General features: G+C 44.6%; 1 protein-coding gene across 1 annotated transcript in view; it reads right to left on the reverse strand.

Moving 5' to 3' along the window:
- The window catches only part of LOC111954197 (gamma-aminobutyric acid receptor subunit rho-1-like), a 38,858-nt gene extending 17,531 nt beyond the window's left edge, over positions 1 to 21,327 (reverse strand). The window contains exons 1-3 of the mRNA XM_023973730.2: positions 20,844 to 21,327; positions 4,051 to 4,101; positions 1,158 to 1,264 (exon numbers count right to left, since the gene is read on the reverse strand). Coding sequence (XP_023829498.1) covers positions 1,158 to 1,264; positions 4,051 to 4,101; positions 20,844 to 20,950 — 265 coding nt within the window. The 5' untranslated portion in view covers positions 20,951 to 21,327. The remainder of the gene's footprint in view (positions 1 to 1,157; positions 1,265 to 4,050; positions 4,102 to 20,843) is intronic.
- Between the last annotated feature and the right edge of the window lie 2,980 nt (positions 21,328 to 24,307).

A 24,307-nucleotide genomic window follows, 5' to 3' on the forward strand; every position in this document is an offset into this window, starting at 1 on the left:
AGGGAGGTGTTTAGTCCCAGGTTCATTAGCTTAGTGATGAGCTTCGTGGGCACTATGGTGTTGAATGCTGAGCTGTACTCCATGAACAGCCTTCTCACATAGGTGTTCCTTTTGTCCAGGTGGGAAAGGGCAGTGTGGAGTGCGATTGAGATTGCGTCATCTGTGGATCTGTTGGGGCGGTCTGCAAATTGGAGTGGGTCTAGGTTATCCGGGAGGATGCTGTTGATGTGAGCCATGACCAGTCTTTCAAAGCAAAGAAGTGAAAGCAGGTTACCTTCGCTTCCTTGGGCACAGGGACTATGGTGGTCTGCTTGAAACATGTAGGTATTACAGACTTAGTCACGGAGAGGTTGAAAATGTCACTAAAGACACTTGCTAGTTGGTCCACGCATGCTTTGAGTACACGTACTGGTAATCCATCTGGCCCCGCGGCTTTGTGAATGTTGACCTGTTTAAAGATCTTGCTCACATCGGCTACCGATGTGATTAAATTATATTTCAACAAAATAATGTTCTGTTTCTAACAACAGAAACAATTTCAGAACAATCTGAGTTGTTGGGTGTTGAAATCCTCTTTCTTGTGCTTTTTGAGATGGAACGACCCATACGTGTACATCCACTTCTAATGTATCTGCTTCCCATGGTAAGTAAGCATTTCACTGTTAGTCTATACCTGTTGTTTACAAAGCATGTGACAAATAAAAATGGATTTCCTGAGTTCCAAGAACTGATAACAGGCCAAATCTTAACTTGAGTTATAACAGTTGGAATTTTTCAATGCATGACTTACACTTAACGATGAGTCATGATTAAGTCATTATTATACCTTTTAAAATGTAACCTTTATTTAGCTAGGCAAGTCAGTTAAGAACAAATTCTTATTTACAATGACAGCCTACCCCGGCCAAACCCAGACGACACTGGACCAATTGTGCGCCGCCCTATGGGACTCCCAATCAAGGTCAGATGTGATGCAGCCTGGATTTGAACCAGGTACTGCAGTGACACCTCTTGCATTGAGATGCAGTGTCTTAGACCCCTGCGCCACTCAGGAGCCCAAAAATAAAAGATGTCATCAAATATCAGTGAACTCTAGAATTTTACCAATGATGATGATTTGTACGTCACACAGTAAAGCACCGTTAAAAAAATCTCACCTCCAAAGCCAGGCCTCATTGTGAAGTCGTGGTCATTTATGCTTAAAAGCTGCTCTGACTTTGTCATGGTGGTTTTGGTCATATCTGGACTTCTTCTCAGTATAGGGCTGTGAGGAGTGGAGAAACATGATCAATGAAACAATCAATATTTAAAATTACACTTCTTGTCTTGTCATTGTCTCTGAACCTCTATAGCATACTGACTAGTCCCAGAGTTTTTTGTGCTCTTGCCAATTCCATTGCTGTCATTGTCAAACCAAACATGAATAGCATGACAATGAGTGACGAGAAGTTGGCATGAATGCACAAACAGACTCAGCCTATATCAAGACCACTTATCCTATGGAATGGGGCCATACACAGACAACACGTGTCTAGCCCCCCCCCCCCATTGTCATCAGAAGTTAAAGGGGCTTACCAGCTATAAGCTTATCAGGATGTCCATAGAATTCCGATCATATTCATGAGGATTAATTCATTAGGGTAGTCTTTTTTCATATAAATTTGGAGCTATGCATCACAGGGCATATGAATTTGCCCTGAACCTGCCCATACTACGGAAAAGGCTCGATTGCACAAGGTTTAGCTAGATGCTTCAAAGCCAACTATTTTATACTTTGAGTATACTTTAACAAAAGCTGTGATCTTAGCCCTATTCGCAAGGGACTAGTATTACTATAGAACGTTGGTTATGTCTTTATTATCCCAGCATGTCCATTTTTACAGTGGATGAGTCAGACGGGATTTGTTTTACCAAACTGCCCCGTAATATTTTTTTTCCTCATTCAAAATGGACTTTTTCCACTTTTTTTTTTTTAAAGGAAGTATGGCACTAGGAAAGTTGATATGTGACAAAACAGATCATTCATCTGTAGGCTACATACATAGCACTTTGTTTTAAGCATACATTTTCCCCCCATGTTCTTACCCATGGGTACAGCACCTGTTAAACTCTGTACAGTCGTGGCCAAAAGTTTTGAGAATGACACAAATATGAATTTCCACAAAGTTTGCTGCTTCAGTGTCTTTAGATATTTTTGTCAGGTGTTATTATGGAATACTGAAGTATAATTACAAGCATTTCATAAGTGCCAAAGGCTTTTATTGATAATTACATGAAGTTGATGCAAAGAGTCAATATTTGCAGTATTGACCCTTCTTTTTCAAGACCTTTGCAATCTGCCCTGGCCTGCTGTCAATTAACTTCTGGGCCACAATGGACTGATGGCAGCCCATTCTTGCATAATCAATGCTTGGAGTTTGTCAGAATTTGTGGGTTTTTGTTTGTCCACCTGCCTCTTGAGGATTGACCACAAGTTCTCAATGGTATTAAGGTCTGGGGAGTTTCCTGGCCATGGACCCAAAATATCGATGTTTTGTTCCCCGAGCCACTTAGTTATCACTTTTGCCTTATGGCAAGGTGCTCCATCATGCTGGAAAAGGCATTGTTCGTCACCAAACTGTTCCTGGATGGTTCCTGGATGGTTGGGAGAAGTTGCTCTCGGAGGATGTGTTGGTACCGTTCTTTATTCATGGCTGTGTTCTTAGGTAAAATTGTGAGTGAGCCCACTCCCTTGGCTGAGAAGCAACCCCACACATGAATGGTCTCAGGATGCTTTACTGTTGGCATGACACAGGACTGATGGTAGCGCTCACCTTGTCTTCTCTGGACAAGCTTTTTTCTGGATTCCCCAAACAATCGGAAAGGGGATTCATCAGAGAAAATGACTTTACCCCAGTCCTCAGCAGTCCAATCCCTGTACCTTTTGCAGAATATCAGTCTGTCCCTGATGTTTTTCCTGGAGAGAAGTGGCTTCTTTGCTGCCTTCTTGACACCAGGCCATCCTTCAAAAGTCTTTGCCTCACTGTGCGTGAAGATGCACTCACACCTGCCTGCTGCCATTCCTGAGCAAGCTCTGTACTGGTGGTGCCCCAATCCCGCAGCTGAATCAACTTTAGGAGACGGTCCTGGCGCTTGCTGGACTTTCTTGGGCGCCCTGAAGCCTTCATCACAACAATCGAACCGCTCTCCTTGAAGTTCTTGATGATTCGATAAATGGTTGATATAGGTGCAATCTTACTGGCAGCAATATCCTTGCCTGTGAAACCCTTTTTCTGCAAAGCAATGATGACGGCACGTCTTTCCTTGCAGGTAACCATGGRTGACAGAGGAAGAACAATGATTCCAAGCACCACCCTCCTTTTGAAGCTTCCAGTCTGTTATTCGAACTCAATCAGCATGACAGAGTGATCTCCAGCCTTGTCCTCGTCAACACTCACACCTGTGTTAACGAGAGAATCACTGACATGATGTCAGCTGGTCCTTTTGTGGCAGGGCTGAAATGCAGTAGAAATGTTTTTGGGGGATTCAGTTCATTTGCATGGCAAAGAGGGACTTTGCAATTAATTGCAATTCATCTGATCACTCTTCATAACATTCGGGAGTATATGCAAATTGCCATCATACAAACTGAGGCAGCAGACTTTTTGAAAATTAATATTTGTGTCATTCTCAAAACATTTGACCACGACTGTAATAACCCTCAAAACACAGGGATGACGATTTGCACGGGATAAGTATTATCAGAGGACCTGGGAGATTGCCGAAAAACAGTATGTTTTTAGTGCTAGGATAATAACCTTTCTGCCAAGTAAAAATGACTGGCATGACAAATTCAGACGGAACTAAAAAGACGGATGTGGTGATTTGTGCTCGTGCACATAATTGCATTACCTGAGGTTCCCCATTAAATCTTATCCCATCCAAATAGGGCTCTAAATAAGTATATAACTAAGTAAATAATCCTGTGGTGAGAGTTGCTTTGTTCCCCTAAATCAGATCCTCTCGACTATACTCTGTCTGTAACATTGTATTTCGATGAAGGATTCTTACCTGCTAACTTTTTGACGTCCTTGTACAGTCGATGGTACTTCTCGTATGAATCTATAAGAAACACAAGAAAAATTAGATGTAAAGGAGACTACATTCAACATCATAGACCATTCCAACAGCTCATCAGAAGAGTTCGTCAGAAGTCCCCTGTGCATCTTTAAAAAATAAAACAACAATCAATTTGCAACAGCATTCGTCCACTTGTTAGTAGTATTGTAGAACAGAGTATTGCTTAAAGCATTGCTTGAAAGTGGGAAGTGCAGTATGATAGGGCCCTGGTCAAAAGTAGTGCACTATATGGGTGATTCTACAAAAGTGGTGCAAATTGGGGGTTGGTTATTCTAGTTTTTGAAGCGCACATCTCTTCCAACATACAGTATGTCAGACAGATCTACTACTCACACACTTTGTTTGTATTGCATATTTGAAAATAGTGTCCTAAATTGCTTGTTAGGCACTAAATTTGTCACTACCGAAACGTAGTGAAAAAGTTGCAGTAAAGGGAGAACCATGCACAGTAGTGATCAGATTCACTTTATAAATTGTATTTGTATACAACATTTACTAAATAGTTCAAACATGATTTTTAACCGGATTTTCAAAACCTTTAAATTGAATTCAGAGAAATATCTTTATTTGTCACGACTTCCGCCGAAGTTGGTGCCTCTCCTTGTTCGGGCGGCGTTCGGCGGTCGACATCACCGATTTTCTAGCCGCCACCGATCTACGTTTCATTGTCCATTTTTTTTGTCTTTATTGTACATACCTGGTTTCCATTACATTATTATTTATTCCCTATTTAACCATCTGGCTCCCACATGGTTTTGTGCGTATTTGTTCTGTGTTTAGCAGTCGCTACTATTTTGTGAGCTGGATTGTTTTCCCTGCGTGGAATTTATTTTGTTGTTGTCTTGAGTAAAAGTCCGTTATTACTCCGTTATCCTCTGTGTTCTGCGCCTGACTCCGTCCCACCTGTTGCACATAGACCCTTTACAGAAACACACACCTAAAATATGGAGTCAGCAGGTGCACCCAGTCCTCCGTTACCTGTGGAGGAGCGCGTCCAGCAGCACGCGACGATGCTACAAAATCTTGGCACAGCCATAGATCACGTGCTGCACACCATGGAGCAATGGGAGAGAGGGGGTTTTCCCACACCCCCATCCACTTCACCCCAACCCACACCGCTGTCCACCCCTCCGTCACCTGGACCCAGTGGGATTCGGCTCTCGCTCCCGAGGGCATATGATGGGACGGCTACCGGGTGCCAGGGGTTCCTGCTCCAGTTGGAGCTCTACCTGGCGACCGTCCACCCGGCTCCCTCGTGACACGGGAGCGAGTCCGCCCTCATCTCCTGTTTGTCGGGGAGAGCACTTGAGTGGGCCAACGCCGTATGGGGGAGAGAAGGCGCAGCGTTGGTCCAATATGAGGATTTCACCCACCGCTTCCGGGCGGTCTTCGATCATCCACCTGAGGGGAGAGCGGCGGGAGGACGTTTGTTCCATCTTAGACAGGGGATGAGGAGCGCACAGGACTTTGCACTGGACTTCAGGACCCTGGCAGCCAGCGCGGGATGGAATGAAGGGGCCCTGATCGACCATTACCGGTGCAATCTACGGGAGGACGTTCGTCGGGAGCTGGCATGCAGGGACATCACCCTTACCCTCGACCAGCTGGTGGATTTATCCATCCAGCTGGATAACCTGTTGGCCACCCACAGACGTCCGGATCGGGGCCCGTCCATTCCATCCCCCAGCACCTCCGATCCTACACCTATGGAGCTCGGAGGTGCTGCTCTGAGGGTGACCGGGGGGGGGGGGGGGGGGGGGGCATTCCTTGCACCATATGTGGCCGCAGAGGGCACACTGCTGGTCTGTGCTGGGGAGGTTCCCCAGGGAGTCGAGGCAGCAGGCAGGGCACTGGTGGATCATCCCAGGTGAGTAGGCACCCGAATCACCCAGAGCTCCCTGTTGTGCACATGTGTGTGTGTATAGAATTTCCTGAGTTTTCCCCGCATAAGGCGCTAGTAGATTCAGGCGCAGCTGGGAACTTTATTGACCGTTCATTTTCACTTAGATTAGGGATCCCTATTGTTCCTGTTGATGTGCCCTTCCCTGTACATGCCTTAGGTAGTCGTCCTTTAGGGTCGGGGCTGATTAGGGAGACCACTGCTACACTATGTATGATAACGCAGGAGGGTCATGAGGAGAGAATTAGTCTCTTCCTGATTGATTCTCCTGCGTTTCCTGTGGTGTTGGGCCTTCCCTGGTTGGCCTATCATGACCCCACTATTTCGTGGCAACAGAGGGCTCTCAAGGGATGGTCACGTAAGTGCTTAGGGAGGTGTGTAGGTGTTTCCATCGGTGCTACTACGGTGGAGAGTCCAGACCAGGTCTCCACCGTGCACATCCCCTCTGAATATGCCGATTTGGCTCTCGCCTTCTGTAAGAAGAAGGCGACTCAACTACCACCCCATCGACGAGGGGATTGTGCGATAAATCTCCTGGTAGACGCAGCACTTCCCAGGAGTCACGTGTATCCTCTGTCACAGGAGGAGACGGCGGCTATGGAAACATATGTCTCCGAATCTCTGGGACAGGAATACATTCGGCCTTCCACTACACCTGCCTCCTCGAGTTTCTTTTTTGTGAAGAAGAAGGACGGTGGTTTACGCCAGTGTATTGACTATCAAGGTATCAATCAGATCACTGTGAGGTACAGTTTCCCACTGCCTCTCATAGCCAGTGCGATCGAGTCAATGCACGGGGCGCGCTTCTTCACAAAATTGGATCTCAGGAGCGTTTACAATCTGGTGCGTATCCGGGAGGGGGATGAGTGGAAGACGGCATTTAGTACCACCTCTGGGCACTATGAGTACCTCGTCATGCCGTACGGGTTGATGAATGCTCCATCAGTCTTCCAATCCTTTGTAGGCGGGATTTTCCGGGACCTGCACGAGCAGGGTGTAGTTGTGTATATCGACAACATTCTGATATACTCCGCTACACGCGCCAAGCATGTGTCCCTGGTGCGCAAGGTGCTTGGTCGACTGTTGGAGCATGACCTGTACGTGAAGGCTGAGAATTGTCTGTTCTTTCAACAGTCCGTCTCTTTCCTAGGGTACCGCCTTTCCACGTCAGGGGTGGAGATGGAAAGTGACCGCATTTCAGCCGTGCGTAATTGGCTGACTCCAACTTCGGTAAAGGAGGTGCAGTGGTTCTTAGGGTTTGCCAACTACTACCAGAGGTTTATCCGAGGCTTTGGTCAGGTAGCGGCTCTCATTACCTCACTGCTTAAGGGGGGACCGGTGCAACTGCAGTGGTCAGCTGGGGCGGACAGGGCTTTTGGTCACCTGAAGGCTCTGTTTACCCAGGCTCCCGTGCTGGTTCATCCCGATCCCCCCTTGATATTTATAGTGGAGGTTGACGCGTCCGAGGCTGGGATAGGTGCTGTGCTGTCCCAGCACTCGGGTATGCCACCCAAACTCCGCCCCTGTGCTTTCTTTTCGAAGAAGCTCAGCTCAGCGGAGCGTAACTATGATGCGGGGGACCGGGAGCTACTGGCTGTCGTAAAGGCTCTGAAAGCGTGGAGGCATTGGCTTGAGGGGGCTAAACACCCTTTCCTCATCTGGCCTGACCACCGGAATCTGGAGTACATCCGGGCGGCGAGGAGACTGAACACTCGCTAGGCAAGGTGGGCCATGTATTTCACCCGTTTTGTTTTCACCCGATCCTACAGACCAGGTTCCCAGAACGCGAAGGCAGACGCACTGTCCTGGATGTATGACACAGAGGAGCGGCCCATGGATCCCACTCCCATACTTCCAGCTTCTTGCCTGGTGGCACCGGTGGTGTGGGAGCTGGAGGTGGACATCGAGCGGACGTTACGTACAGAGCCCACTCCCAACCAGTGTCCAGCTGGGCGGCTGTACGTTCCGTCTGCTGTCCACGACCGTTTGCTCTATTGGGTCCACACGCCCCCCTCATTTGGTCACCCTGGCATCGGTAGGACGGTGCGATGTCTTAGTGGAAAGTACTGGTGGCCCACTTTAGCTAAAACGTGAGGGTTTATGTTTCCTCCTGCTCGGTGTTCACCCAGTGCAAGGCACCTAGACACCTGCCCAGAGGGAAAATACAACCCCTACCCGTTCCACAACGGCCGTGGTCACACCTATCGGTGGATTTCTTGACGGATCTTCCTCCGTCACAGGGAAACACCACGATCCTGGTCGTTGTGGATCGGTTTTTGAAGTCCTGCCGTTTCCTTCCTTTGCCCGGTCTCCCTACGGCTCTACAGACTGTGGAGGCCCTGTTCACCCACGTCTTCCGGCACTACGGGGTGCCTGAGGATATAGTTTCTGATCGGGGTCCCCAGTTCACGTCTAGGGTCTGGAGGGCGTTTATGGAACGTCTGGGGTTCTCGGTCAGCCTCACATCAGGTTTTCATCCCGAGAGTAACGGGTAGGTGGAGAGAGTTAACCAGGATGTGGGTAGGTTTCTGCCGGGGGAGTGGGCGGCTTTCATCCCCTGGGCAGAGATGGCCCAAAACTCCCTCCGCCACTAACCTATCTCCTTTTCAGTGTGTACTAGGTTATCAGCCGGTCCTGGCACCATGGCATCAGAGCCAGATTGAGGCACCTGCGGCGGATGAATGGTTTCGGCGCTCGGAAGAGACATGGGATGCTGCCCATGTGCACCTGCAACGGGCCATCAGGCGGCAGAAGGTGAGCGTCGACCGCCACCACAGTGAGGCCGGGGGGCAGGATCTGGCTCTCGACCCGAAACCTGCCCCTTCGCCTGCCCTGCCGGAAGCTAGGTCCGCGGTTTGTGGGGCCATTTAAAGTCCTGAGGAGACTGAACGAGGTTTGTTATAGGTTACAGCTCCCCCTGATTACCGTATTAACCCCTCGTTCCATGTGTCTCTCCTCAGGCCGGTGGTGGCTGGTCCGCTCCAGGAGTCTGAGGTGTGGGAGGTTCCTCCGCCCCCTCTGGACATCGAGGGGGCCCCGGCGTATACTGTTCGAGCCATCATGAACTCAAGGCATCAGGCGATGGGCCTTCAGTACCTCGTGGAGTGGGAGGGGTACGGTCCGGAGGAGAGATGCTGGGTGCCGGTGGAGGACATCCTGGACCCTTCCTTACTGCAGGAATTTCACCGTCTCCACCCGGATCGTCCTGCACCTCGTCCTCCGGGTCGTCCCCGAGGCTGGTGTGGGCGCGCTGCTGGAGCCGGGCGTCAAGGGGGGGGGGGTACTGTCACGATTTCCGCCGAAGTTGGTGCCTCTCCTTGTTCGGGCGGCGTTCGGCGGTCGACGTCACTGGTTTTCTAGCCGCCACCGATCTACGTTTCATTGTCCATTTGTTTTGTCTTTATTGTACACACCTGGTTTCCATTACATTATTATTTATTCCCTATTTAACCCTCTGGTTCCCACATGGTTTTGTGCGTGTTTGTTCTGTGTTTAGCAGTCGCTACTATTTTGTGAGCTGGATTGTTTTCCCTGCATGGAATTTATTTTGTTGTCGTCTTGAGTAAAAGTCCGTTATTACTCATCCTCTGTGTCCTGCGCCTGACTCCGTCCCACCTGCTGCATATCGACCCTTTACATTATTGTTCTCTGTAAAATGTTCAATGTCAATTGTATGAATCTGAAACCTATTGATTGATTTAATTACTTATGCATCTAATTAACTATGTTGCTAGATGTATGCATTGTCACTTTTCCTAACTTTATTTTGGCACAGCAACAGCCGTTTCGGTGTCATTTGTATATCATAGTGATATATAGAGGACTCTAGATGGATATATTGCCATTGAGGGCTTCCATCATCTTAAGGTAGTCAACTGGATGGAGATTCCTATGGGTTGGGAGCGATCAGCCATTGGGGCAGTTCCCCCCTCATAGTAAATAGCTGGCAAAACAATCCAAGCAATGTTCGCACGGCCTATGCGCCCACGGAGGCGGAGCTGCTGCTGCCGGCAGTCACTGAGGGACAAAGCAGTTAAGTACCTGAACAGCTTGTTTTTAACAAAATATTTTTGAAACAAGATAATGTACATATTTGCCACACTTATGATAATTTAAAATATAATCAATTTATATTATATATCTTATTAAAAAAAAGAAACTTGAGTAGAGTTAAGTAATACAGTAATAGTACAGTAGAGTACAGTACAGTAGAGTAGGGTACAGTAGGGTACATTACAATGCAAAAAAGTACAGGGCAGTTCATTATAGACATCTATTTTTGGTCCAAAAATGTCAAAGTTTGGGCTCTTGGAGGGTTGGAGACCCTGCTTGCTTTGCATCTCAATACTCTACACTTTTTCCTGAAGTGTACACTTGTCCACTACTCACATGGTGGTCCTCTGTAGCTCGGTAGAGCATGGCTTTAAAATGGAGATAGCCTCAATGGCGCCGCTGCCTGCAATCACAGACGCCATAATGGCACAGATACAAAGATGAGACCTCTTTATATTTCTATGGTGTCAATTGTTTCGGTTGTGACCATTTCGGTTTGGACAATTTAGACTTATTTATTTAAAACATTTTACCACTTTTTTCTCCCCAATTTCATGGTATCCAATTGGTAGTTACAGTCCTGTCCCATCGCTGCAACTCCCGTACGGACTCGGGAGAGGTGAAGGGCGAGAGCCATGCGTCCTCCGAAACACAACCCAGTCAAGCCACACTGATTCTTGACACAACGCCCGCTTAACCCAGAAGCCAGCCGCACCAATGCGTCGGAGGAAGCAATGTACACCTGGCAACCGTGTCAGCGTGCATTGCGCCCGGCCCGCCACAGGAGTCGCTAGTGCGCGATGAGACAGGAACATCCCTGCCAGCCAAACCCTCCCCTAGCCTGGACGACACTGGGCCAATTGTGCGCCGCCCCATGGGTCTATTTAAAGATCCGTAATTTTCGCCTAAAATTACATACCCAAATCTAACTGCCTGTAGCTCAGGCCCTGAAGCAAGGATATGTATATTCTTGGTACCATTTGAAAGGAAACACTTTGAAGTTTGTGGAAATGTGAAAGGAGTGTAGGAGAATATAACACAATAGATCTGGTAAAAGATAATACAAAGAAAAAACCAAACATTCTTTTGTATTTTTTTGTACTATCATCTTTGAAATGCAAGAGAAAGGCCATAATGTATTATTCCAGCACAGGTGCAATTTGGATTTTGGCCACTAGATGGCAGCAGTGTATGTGCAAAGTTTTAGACTGATCCAATGAACCATTGCATTTCTGTTCAAACGTTTGTGTCAAGACTGCCCAAATGTGCCTAATTTGTTTATTAATAACTTTTCATGTTCAAAATTGTGCACTCTCCTCAAACAATAGCATGGTATTCTTTCACTGTAATAGCTACTGTAAATTGGACAGTGCAGTTAGATTAACAAGAATTTAAGCTTTCTGCCAATATCAGATATGTCTATGTCCTGTGAAATGTTCTTGTTACTTACAACCTCATGCTAATCGCATTAGCCTACGCTAGCTCAACCGTCCCGTGGAAGGGACACTGATCCCGAAGAAGTTCATGAATCCCTATAGCTAGCATTTGGCTGGCGAGCTATAATTTGGACAGATCCCAGCCAAACCATATATTTTTACATTTTAGTCATTTAGAAAACACTCTTATCCAGAGTGAGTGCATACATTTTCATACTTTTTCTTACTGCTCCCCCGTGGTGTTCAGTAGTGACACTTCTTAAAAATACATGAAGATGTTTGCAGACAGACTACTCACTACGTGGCCATGCTGGAGAGGGGTGCAATCCCATCACCTGGTGATATTTGTAGGGGTGTGGCTAAGGCACATTCATTCTGCAATGTGGCTTAATGCACATTCATTCTGCAGTCTTTTTAAGTGTTTCGGTAGTGACATTCAAGCATTTTTTTGAGAAAGATGTTTAAAAATAAACAACCTCAAAATAGATCAATATCTTTCTATGTAATAATAGAACAACTCAAGATGTTCTATTCAAATAATAATGTTACAAAAATGACAAATTATTTATTTTCAAACATGACATTTACGAGTCAGAAAGTGGGACAGCCACCTCTCAATAGAAACATGTACTGTATATAAACAAAAACTTTGTACTATATTAATTTAACAATGTGTTTGTTATTGCCTTGGAATGAATGATAATATCATGATGTAGTTAAATGTTTTTTTCAAATAGTTTTATGTCAGACAGCAATTTACACCACTCATATAGGGAATAATAGGGTGCTATTTGGGAAACAACATTAAAATATACACTATCGTTGAAACGTTTGGGGTCACTTAAAAATGTCCTTGTTTTTGAAAGAAAAGCACATTTTTTTGTCCATTAAAATAACATCAAATTGATCAGAAATACAGTGTAGACATTGTTAATGTTGTAAATGACTATTGTAGCTGGAAACAGATTATTTTTAATGGAATATCTACATAGGCATACAGAGGCCCATTTTCAGCAACCATCACTCCTGTGTTCCAATGGCACGTTGTGTTAGCTAATCCTAATTGATCATTAGAAAACCCTTTTGCAATTATGTTAGCACAGCTGAAAAATGTTGTTCTGATTGAAGCAGCAATAAAACTGGCCTTCTTTAGACTAGTTGAGTATCTGGAGCATCAGCATTTGTGGGTTTGATTACAGGCTCAAAATAGCCAGAAACAAATTCCTTTCTTCTGAACCTCGTCAGTCTATTCTTGTTCTGAGAAATTAAGGCTATTCCATGCGAGAAATACCAAGAAACTAACGCTGTGTACTACTCCCTTCACAGAACAGCGCAAACTGTCTCTAACCAGAATAGAAAGAGCAGTGGGAGGCCCCGGTGCACAACTGAACAAGAGGACAAGTATATTAGAGTGTCTAGTTTGAGAAACAGACGCCTCACAAGTCCTCAACTGGCAGCTTCATTAAATTGTACCCGCAAAACACCAGTCTCTGAGATATGGCTTTTTCTTTGCAACTCTGCCTAGAAGGCCAGCATCCTGGAGTCGCCTCTTCACTGTTGAGACTGGTGTTTTGCGGGTACTATTTAATAAAGGTGCCAGTTGAGCACTTGTGAGGCGTCTGTTTACAAACGAGACACTAATGTACTTGTCCTCTTGCACAGTTGTGCAGTGTTAGTTTAGTCCAGGCAGCTGCTAGGACTACTCAGCACCATTTAATATGAGTCTGCAGGTTAAAAGCTCTATCTATGCAGATTAAAAGCTCTATATGCGCAGGTTAAAAGCACTTTAGGAGAATATTCACCAGGCTATTAGAGCAGTCACTGCTTTAGCAGGGAGTGATTCACTGATGTAATCTTTTTTTCTATAAATATATCTTAATCTGGGAATTATGATATGATTCTCTCATGACATACTAGTTTCATAAAATTGTTTTTATTATATAATTCGTTTCAGAATGACAGTAAGCAAATTCAGTTTGCAGATGAATTTTGAATTGCTTTAGAATGCGTCAAGTCAGAGCTTGACTGTTTTGGTCCATTTGTGATTTGCAATGAATATCCAATTTAAGACAATCTTATTTGTTGTGTCCCTTCAACAACATAGTTTGATATCAGTATACAGTAACGTAAGCCCTTTATGTCTATATACACACTCAAAATGATAAACATACCAAGCAGATTTATCTTGGCAACTATAATAAAACATCTGTCAGACTATAAAAACAAATTCAAAGCGGTGTTAAATATCAAATCAACGTTTATTGGTCGCGTACATAGATTTGCAGATGTTATCGCAGGTGTGGCGAAATGCTTGTGCTTCTAGCTCCAACAGTGCAGTAACATCTAGGAAAATGCATTACTCTGAAAGAACTCTGATGGCAAGCAGAGACAATTATGGGTGACCTACCTACCCAAATCTGGTTGACCTAAAAATGTAAAAACATGCCGACACAGATGTGCAAGTTCTTTTCCTATTTTGACTAAAAATGGTCAAATCATGCTTCAGACATCATGCATCCTGAGTGAAAATCATGCTGTTCAAATCTACTGGAATCGTCACACACATATACAAATCAAATCAAATTTTATTAGTCACATACACATGGTTAGCAGATGTTAATGCGAGTGTAGCGAAATGCTTGTGCTTCTAGTTCCGACAATGCAGTAATYACCAACAAGTAATCTAACCTAACAATTCCACAACTACTACCTTATACACACACAAGTGTAAAGGGATAAAGAATATGTACATAAAGATATATGAATGAGTGGTGGTACAGAACGGCATAGGCAAGATGCGTTAGATGGTATAGAGTACGGTATATACATATGAGATGAGTACTGTAGGGTATGTAAACATAAAGTGGCATAGTTTAAAGTGGCTAGTGGTACATGTATACATAAAGATGGCAAGATGCAGTAGATGATATAGAGTACAGTATATACATATGAGATGGGTAATGTAGGGTATGTAAACATTATAAAGTGGCATTGTTTAAAGTGGCTAGTGGTACATTTTTACATAATTTCCATCAATTCCCATTTTTAAAGTGGCTGGAGTTGAGTCAGTATGTTGGCAGCGGCCGCTAAATGTTAGTGGTGGCTGTTTAACAGTCTGATGGCCTTGAGATAGAAGCTGTTTTTCAGTCTCTCGGTCCCTGCTTTGATGCACCTGTACTGACCTCGCCTTCTGGATGATAGCGGGGTGAACAGGCAGTGGCTGGGTGGTTGTTGTCTTTGATGATCTTTATGGCCTTCCTGTGACATCGGGTGGTGTAGGTGTCCTGGAGGGCAGGTAGTTGCCCCCGGTGATGCGCTTCTGCAGACCTCACTACCCTCTGGAGAGCCTTACGGTTGTGGGCGGAGCAGTGCCGTACCAGGCGGTGATACAGCCCGACAGGATGCTCTCGATTGTGCATCTGTAGAAGTTTGTGAGTGCTTTTGGTGACAAGCCGAATTTCTTCAGCCTCCTGAGGTTGAAGAGGCGCTGCTGCGCCTTCTTCACAAACGTGTCTGTGTGGGTGGACCAATTCAGTTTGTCCGTGATGTGTACACCGAGGAACTTAAAACTTTCCACCTTCTCCACTACTGACCCGTCGATGTGGATAGGGGGGTGCTCCCTCTGCTGTTTCCTGGAGTCCACAATCATCTCCTTTGTTTTGTTGACGTTGAGTGTGAGGTTATTTTCCTGACACCACACTCCGAGGGCCCTCACCTCCTCCCTGTAGGCCGTCTCGTCATTGTTGGTAATCAAGCCTACCACTGTAGTGTCATCGCAAACTTGATGATTGAGTTGGAGGCGTGCATGCCACGCAGTCGTGGTGAACAGGGAGTACAGGAGAGGGCTCAGAACGCACCCTTGTGGGGCCCCAGTGTTGAGGATCAGCGGGGTGGAGATGTTGTTACCTACCCTCACCACCTGGGGCGGCCCGTCAGGAAGTCCAGGACCCACCGTTGCACAGGGCGGGGTCGAGACCCAGGGTCTCGAGCTTGATGACGAGTTTGGAGGGTACTATGGTGTTAAATGCTGAGCTGTAATCGATGAACAGCATTCTCACATGGGTATTCCTCTTGTCCAGATGGGTTAGGGCAGTGTGCAGTGTGGTTGCGGTTGCGATGCGTCGTCTGTGGACCTATTGGGTCGTAAGCAAATTGGAGTGGGTCTAGGGTGTCCGGTAGGGTGGAGGTGATATGGTCCTTGACTAGTCTCTCAAAGCACTTCATGATGACGGAAGTGAGTGCTACGGGGCGGTAGTCGTTTAGCTCAGTTACCTTAGCTTTCTTGGAACAGGAACAATGGTGGCCCTCTTGAAGCATGTGGGAACAGCAGACTGGGATAAGATTGATTGAATATGTCCGTAAACACACCAGCCAGCTGGTCTGCGCATGCTCTGAGGACGCGGCTGGGAATGCCGTTCTGGGCCTGCAGCCTTGCGAGGGTTAACACGTTTAAATGTTTTACTCACCTCGGCTGCAGTGAAGGAGAGCCCGCAGGTTTGGTAGGGGGCCGTGTCAGTGGCACTGTATTGTCCTCAAAGCGGGCAAAAAAGTTGTTTAGCCTGTCTGGGAGCAAGACATCCTGGTCCGCGACGGGGCTGGTTTTCTTTTGTAATCCGTGATTGACTGTAGACCCTGCCACATACCTCTTGTGTCTGAGCTGTTGAATTGCGACTCGATTTTGTCTCTGTACTGGGACTTAGCCTGTTTGATTGCCTTGCGGAGAGAATAGCTACACTGTTTGTATTCGGTCATGCTTCCGGTCACCTTGCCCTGGTTAAAAGCAGTGGTTCGCGCTTTCAGTTTCACGCGAATGCTGCCGTCAACCACCGGTTTCTGGTTTGGGAATGTTTTTAATCGTTGCTGTGGGTACGACATCGTCAATGCACTTCCTAATGAACTCGCTCACCGAATCAGCATATTCGTCAATATTGTTGTTGGACGCAATGCGGAACATATTCCAATCCGCGGGATCGAAGCAGTCTTGAAGCGTGGATTCAGATTGGTCGGACCAGCGTTGAACAGACCTGAGCGCGGGAGCTTGTTGTTTTAGTTTCTGTTTGTAGGCTGGAATCAACAAAATGGAATCGTGTCAGCTTTTCCGAAAGGGGGGCGGGGAGGGCCTTATATGCGTCGCGGAAATTAGTATAACAATGATCTAGGGTTTTTCCAGCCCTGGTAGCACAATCGATATGCTGATAGAATTTAGGGAGTTTTGTTTTTAGATTAGCCTTGTTAAAATCCCCAGCTACGATGAATGCAGCCTCAGGGTGTGTGGTTTCCAGTTTACAAAGAGTCAGATAAAGTTCGTTCAGGGCCATCGATGTGTCTGCTTGGGGGGAATATATACGGCTGTGATTATGATCGAGAGAATTCCCTTGGTAGATAATGCGGTCGACATTTGATTGTAGGAGTTCTAGATCAGGTGAACAGAATGACTTGAGTTCCTGTGTGTTGTTATGATGATCACACCACGTCTCGTTAATCATAAGGCATACCCCCCCGCCCTCTTCTTACCAGAAAGATGTTTGTTTCTGTCGGCGCGATGCATGAAGAAACCAGCTGGCTGCACCGACTCCGTTAGCGTCTCTTGAGTTAGCCATGTTTCCGTGAAGCAGAGCACGTTGCAATCCCTGATGTCTCTCTGGAATGCTACCCATGCTCGGATTTCATCAACCTTATTGTCAAGAGACTGGACATTGGCGAGGTAGTATGCTAGGGAGTGGAGCGCGATGTGCCGTCTCCGAAGCCTGACCAGGAGACCGCCTCGTTTGCCCCTTTTACGCGTCGGCACAGGGTCGCCGGCTGGGATCAGATCCATTGTATTGGGTGGAAGGCAAAACACTGGATCCGTTTCGGGAAAGTCATATTCCTGGTAGGAACGATGATGAGTTGACGATAATCGTATATTCAGTAGTTCCTCCCGACTGTATGTAATGAAACCTAAGATTACCTGGGGTACCGATGTAAGAAATAACACATAAAAAAACAAAATACTGCATATTTTCCAAGGAACGCGAAGCGAGGCGGCCATCTCGGTTCGGCGCCGGAAGTACGAGTAAATCAATGACATATTCTTCTCACAAGGTCAGACATGATTAATGTTGGGACTATGATCCTCTCTAGGTATTTTAAAGTAAAGTAAAGGAAGAAGGTGTACACTGGGTGTCACAAAGAGAAATTCTGAGGAAAAGCAACTTAATCTCAACACTCTCAGCAAATGCCCCTGGAATTTTTTGTAACATTACAGTATCGATGATTAAATTGTTATAGGCAGGCACTGACTGAATTGGTAATGCTATGGTCTTCAATGATGATCAGAGTTCCCATGCCCTTCTATTGTCATAAGGGATTGGCCCATCAGCAGAAGGGTGAGGTCAGCATACCCATTTGTGGTTTAACACAGGGTTTCCCGAACTCGGGCCGTTCTGTGCCATATGTCAACCGTAAAACCAGGGTTTCTCAAACTCGGCCCTGGGGCACTCCCTGGATGCACGTTTTGTTTTTTGGCCTAGCACTACACAGCTGATTAAAATAATCAAAGCTTGATGATGAGTTGGTTATTTGAATCGATGCAATATCTGGGAACTAAAATAAACACATCCAATCCGAGGTCTAAAAGAGTACAACATTTATCCCCCCAGCCCCCTCACAACAAAAACACTATAAAAACAGGCTAATGATTATGCAAAAGGTCCAAAATGTGATGTTTTTGCTCTAAGCATTAGACAACATAAAACAGTGAGAAGCAGCTATACAGAAATGTGGTGAGAGGATAGCATTAAGAAATGTAGTTTGGTTTTATAACTAAACTAAGGTTCAAGGATCAAAGCAATTGGAGCTTTGAGGGATACAGGAGATCATCGCTACTTTAAACATAGTGGTTATAGAGATTACAGTGTACTATGGGCCCTCATTTGTGATTTGTGCAATACAGTGCAAGACACACAGATAATGCCTGTTTGAATACATTGGGTCAATATGACCCAATGATTAATGTATTTTGTTGCAGCTTGTGAGGTGGACTTGGATGTGTTGCGATGTGATTGGCCTGGACAAGCACTGGTAAAAAGCCATGGTGATGGCTAAATGTGCTGCGACCAATATCAGTTTCTGGACCTCGAGGTCACTGATGTAATTAGAACACCTGCTGTCTCAATATTCCTGGGGCACTAAGTTCCTGTATGTACCCAGCTTGCCCTGACAGTGCTCACCATTGATGTGAAGTGACGTGGGGGTTCAGTGCATGGTGAAGAGGCACTGTAGGTATAGGCTTATTCTGTTTAGTCAGGTTGAAGCTGCGGCAGGCACTGCTATTCTGCAAGAGTGTATAGACTATGACATACTGTATGCAGCACAAATTGAGCTAATTCCTAATCTATAAAATCAACCAATCTAGACGGTGACATCATTGATGTATTAAAAATCACTTTTAATTACACTGGGATTTTGGTCTTTTGCTTTCCAATCAAATAATCTCCAGGCAGCAAAGCCACAACAATAACAATAAACAAAATAGCACAGATTACGTAATCAGAGTAAGTGATTTTTCTAACCACGAACTGTCACCTTGTCACCAACAATCCCCTCTATACTGTATCACGCATCAGCATTCCATCCAAGCCACCTAAACAATACAGACTGGCACATAAAATACATAGCATAATACAGAATGATTAAATACTGACATTTTTATAAATATTCCCTTCAAAAATGATAACATCTGGTAATTCAGGTATTTTTTCATCTACTTATGTAGATCTATGGTTATATAGAGTAGTCCTTGGATGAATTACAGAAAAAAGTGAAAATCTCATTTTTAAAAGTTAATGTTCTGTTACCTAAATAATGTTGTTGACTCATTTTATACTCATATCGTGGCCAAAGCATAAAACCCCCACTAAAAACCACACCTCAAACTTGTATCTCAAACAGACCGTTTTTTAAAAAGCCTGCTATTTCCACATAGAGAATGATGTCATCCTGCATCAATGGCTGAGCTGGCCAATCAGCGGTCTACTCACATGAATATTTCTTTAAACGTCTAATGGCCGGGGGCTGGGTTTCTACTAAGCTAACCTACGTAATTGGGGCGGCAGGTAGCCTAGTGCTTAGAGCATCGGGTCAGTAACCGAAAGGTTGCTGGATTGAATCCCAAGCTGACAAGGTACAAAATTCTACCGTTATGCCCCTGAACAAGGCAGGTAACCGGTAGGCTGTCATTCATTGTAAATAAGAATTTGTTCTTAACTGACTTGCTTAGTAAAATATATATATATTTTAAGACGGTCACACCAAGGATCATTTAGCTATTTGATTTAGAATTGTAGGACACCTGTAAAGAAAACATATATAAAATATATTTGAAGAAACATTGAATTTGGCCCTTCTGCTTTTAGCCCAGGATTTTTATTAATTTTTTACCCATATTTAATCCCTAAAGTACTTCCATATATACTTCCATATATACTTCCATTAATTTGTTTAACTGGTACTGGGCTACCTTCAGACAAGTTTTGTGAGGCTTGTGGGCCTAGAGCAAAACAACCCACATGAATGTGTTCGTGAGAGTCTCATCTTCCCATAGAGGGGTCATATTAGTTTGTAGCCCAAACAGTTCGTACGCTTCTAGACGTTTTCGTGAGCAGACCGATTTTCGGAATGTCTCCTGGTCTGAGAAACACCGCTGTAGCTTTGCCACCTTCCACTGCAGATGCAGAACAAGGCCGACATTTGCGGATGTGGTGGATTGAGAAGCATCCCATGCAAAAAACATTCATTTTGATGGGGACTTTTGTTTTATGATAATTCGATTTTCGAGGAGGAAATGGACATCTACTCTAGGGGGTTCAATGACCGGTATATGCCCACACCATTCTGTTGTTGGGTTAAGCTGACACTATTCAAACACAGAAAAATCAGCTTTTTAACGTACTTAATTACAACAACAACAAAAAGTATTTCACTATTGTAATTAATTATAGGTCACATTTAATAGAAATCTGGAAACACTGCACAGTTAGCTTAAATCAAATATAAAGGGCATGCTGTTCCAACAGTGCAGCGTAAGTGATTGTCATCTTGAGCGTCACTGATAGCACATAAATTACAGTCCTCCCGCGCTTTTTATCGATTGTTGTTTAGCCTATACCCGCCAATAATAAGCCTACCCACAGCACAGGTTGACGCAGTTAAAACTTTCACAAGAAGCAAGAGCATGTTTCTCAGAATTCATTAGCTTATAGATCCTAGGTATATCAATGCACATCTTGACATTACGATCATTTCACTCACATCTACACTCATCAATAATTTAAAGCCTAAATATTGTAGCCTACCTGATTTGGCTGTAGGTCTGACGCACGTGTCCCCTCGGACCAATTGACCTCCCAGAAGCACCGACCATCCAGGCAAGTAGCAGCAGTAGTAGGACATCCGTGGACATAATTTCCACACTGACAGCGTTCTGGACCCAGTTGTCCAAAAGTCCAGTTTCAGAAAATAAAGGCTACAGTGAAAACGTTTTACGTGCCTCGGGCATGATCCTTGGTAGGCTACCGTTCGCGCCAAATCAATGTGAAATACTACAGACACATATACACACTGAAACATACCACTGTATTTGATCTCACTGTCGGAAAGCAATTTCGTCTAAACCTATAAATCCTTCCACGTCAGATGGCTCGGATTTTCTCCCTATCAGTATATGTCAGCATATAGCCTACGCCCTGTTTTCCGTCTGTCAAGAGCGGATTCCGTTTGCCAGGTTAAAATGTGAGTGCAGTTCTCAGAAATTATAGATTCCCGTCCCTACACCCTAGCCTAAATATATTTACGTATTTGAGCACATGATATGATATTGTTAGGCTATATGGCGGGAATTATTGAAAATGATCTTGTGGGCTGGACTGCCTCAGAACACCTGACACGTGGCTAAGGAACATACACTCTATCAAAAGTCTTGAAATACACTTTTTCATAAAGTAAATCCTTTAACAATCTATATGTTTAAACAATGGCTATTCACTATTCTTTGTTTTCACAACAATGTCTACTCATTGTTTTCATAATACCATAGTGACAGCAGCCTATAGTCAAATAACATTACCGCGTTGTAATGTAGACGCTAAAACATTGCAATTACTACATTTTGTAATCTATGGGTAGGCTACATTAGCAGCCCACATCGGAGAGAGTTTTCACAAGGCTAAACAGAGCTGTAAGCTGCTGCATGAAACAGCAGCACAAACAAAATCCACTTTTATTGAAGCCATGTGCATCTCACTGTAATGGATGTAATAGCCATTATTGGTGTTAGATCAGTGGCCTTACTGCGGAGGTTTCCAACCTCTGGTCCACAGACCAGGCTGAACCACTGTCTGGTACTGTGACTACGGATGCTGGACTGGACTTTTTAACAAGACATGCAGTTTATTTTGGGATAACTGTCACCACAATCATTCCTGATGCTTTTTAAGTAAATCCAAAAGCTATTTCCAGTAGTGAGAGGAGCACCATGTCATGCTCTGTTGACTTCAATAGAAGACAGGAGAAGAGAAAGTTATTGTCCAGCTCACAAAGGAATTGTGTATTTTGGTCTCCTCCCAATCCCCCTAGTAACAAACACAAGACACATTTTGGGAGAAGGACAGGGTCAGTCACAGTACAGCACCTCATGAGCAGTTTAGGGTTTATGTGCCTTGCTCAAGGTCACAATGTTAGTAGATGGTATACATGATCTGAAACCAGCAGGCTTCCGGTTGTCAGTTCAGTTCACACTTTTCATTGCCCAGCTCTGGACTTGAACCAGCAACCTTCCGGCTTCTAGATTGCCTCTGGACAATGTTCCTGTTTATTCTTGATATAAGACCGACTTAGATGTTTTGTAAGACCTGACAACACTAGCGATGGCTTGACAAATCAAGTAGTACATTTCTTAATGCCTACCATTGAGATGTTTATAGCCTACTATTTTTTCCCTGTTCCTATGCTCATTCTATCATTTGAGCTCATTTTAGTAGCGTGTTCTGTGTAATCTGTTGGCCTGTGTGTCTGTGGGGGCCATTGGGCTTGGCTGGCTTTGTGTTGTTGTCAGTTGTGCTTCTACTCCAGGCTGGGAGATTTACACTCAACTGCTTCCCACGAGGGCTAGCCTTTCGTGATTGTATTCTCGCCTGCGAACAACCGATTATTAATGATAAATTATGTTTAGGTGAAGGACATAGAAGAATACATTAAATGTGTGACAAAGGATGACAATGAAGGTCCCTGTGAGAGACAGCTGGTTAGTCAAGCAGCAATCATAGTGTTTGTGTGCAATGTAACTGTGTTGTAATTCTCTTTACTGATCTATGTATACTATTCCCTTCTTGGTGATAAACTGATCAAACATTAATGCTGATAAGCTTAAACAAACCCTTCAACAATTTCATGTCTTCTTCAGACATGAGAGGAAAACTTCCTGAAGAGTTTATTTCCAAAACGCTATATCCACACATTTTTCACATTTGTGTTAATTCACTAGAAATTATTGCATGTAACATTACTGTTCTCACATTTTTAATTCATAGATTTTTATATGTGTAATAAAATGTTGTTTTTTTACACTGAGTGTTCAAAACATTAGGAACACCTTCCTAATAATATTGAGTTGCACACCCTTTTGCCCTCAGAACAACCTCAATTCGTCAGGGCATGGACTCTACAAGGTGTTGAAAGTGTTCCACAGGTATGCTGGCTGTGTTGATTCCAATGCTTCCCACAGTTGTGTAAATTTGGCTGAATGTCCTTTGGGCTAATCAGAAAATGTATATATAGTGTCTTCAACTCCTTGTTCCACTGATATTCTTAGGGAAAGCTGTGCTTCTACATCTGCATTGCTTGCTGTCTGGGGTTTTAGGCAGGGTTTCTGTTTAAGGATTTTGTGACATCTGCTTTATAAATACATTTGATTTGATGATTTGATGATGGAGGAGCATCAGTATACTCCAGTACTCCTGATGGAGGAGTATCAGTATAATCCAGTACTCCTGATGGAGGAGTATCAGTATAATCCAGTACTCCTGATGGAGGAGCATCAGTATACTCCAGTACTCCTGATGGAGTGAGTACAGTATAATCCAGTACTCCTGATGGAGGAGCATTCAGTATACTCCAGTACTCCTGATGGAGGAGTATCAGTATACTCCAGTACTCCTGATGAAGGGAGTATCAGTATACTACAGTACTCCTGATGGAGGAGTATCAGTATACTACAGTACTCTAGTACTCGTTATGGAGGAGTATCAGTATATCCAGTACTGCTAATGGAGGAATATCAGTACACTACAGAAATGTTACTCCCAATGGAGAGTATCAGTTTACTTCAGTGCTCCTAATAGAGGAGTATCAGTATACTCCAGGACTCCTAATAGAGCAGTATCAGTACACTAAAGTACTCCTGATGGAAGAGTATCAGTACACTACAGTACTCCTGATGGAGGAGTATCAGTATACTCCAGGACTCCTAATAGAGGAGTATCAGTATACTCCATATACGTTACTCCTGATGGAGCAGTATCAGTATACTACGGTAACTTTCTCCCGATGGAGCAGTATCAGTATACTACGTAACTTTACTCCCGATGGAGCAGTATCAGTTTACTTCAGTGCTCCTAATAGAGGGTATCAGTAACTCCAGGACTCCTAATAGAGGAGTATCAGTATACTCCAGTACAGTTACTCCTGATGGAGCAGTATCAGTATACTATGGTAACTTTACTCCTGATGGAGCAGTATCAGTATACTCCAGTAACGTTACTCC

Source organism: Salvelinus sp. IW2-2015, linkage group LG28 (genome assembly GCF_002910315.2).
Source record: "Salvelinus sp. IW2-2015 linkage group LG28, ASM291031v2, whole genome shotgun sequence".
NCBI lineage: Eukaryota > Metazoa > Chordata > Actinopteri > Salmoniformes > Salmonidae > Salvelinus > Salvelinus sp. IW2-2015.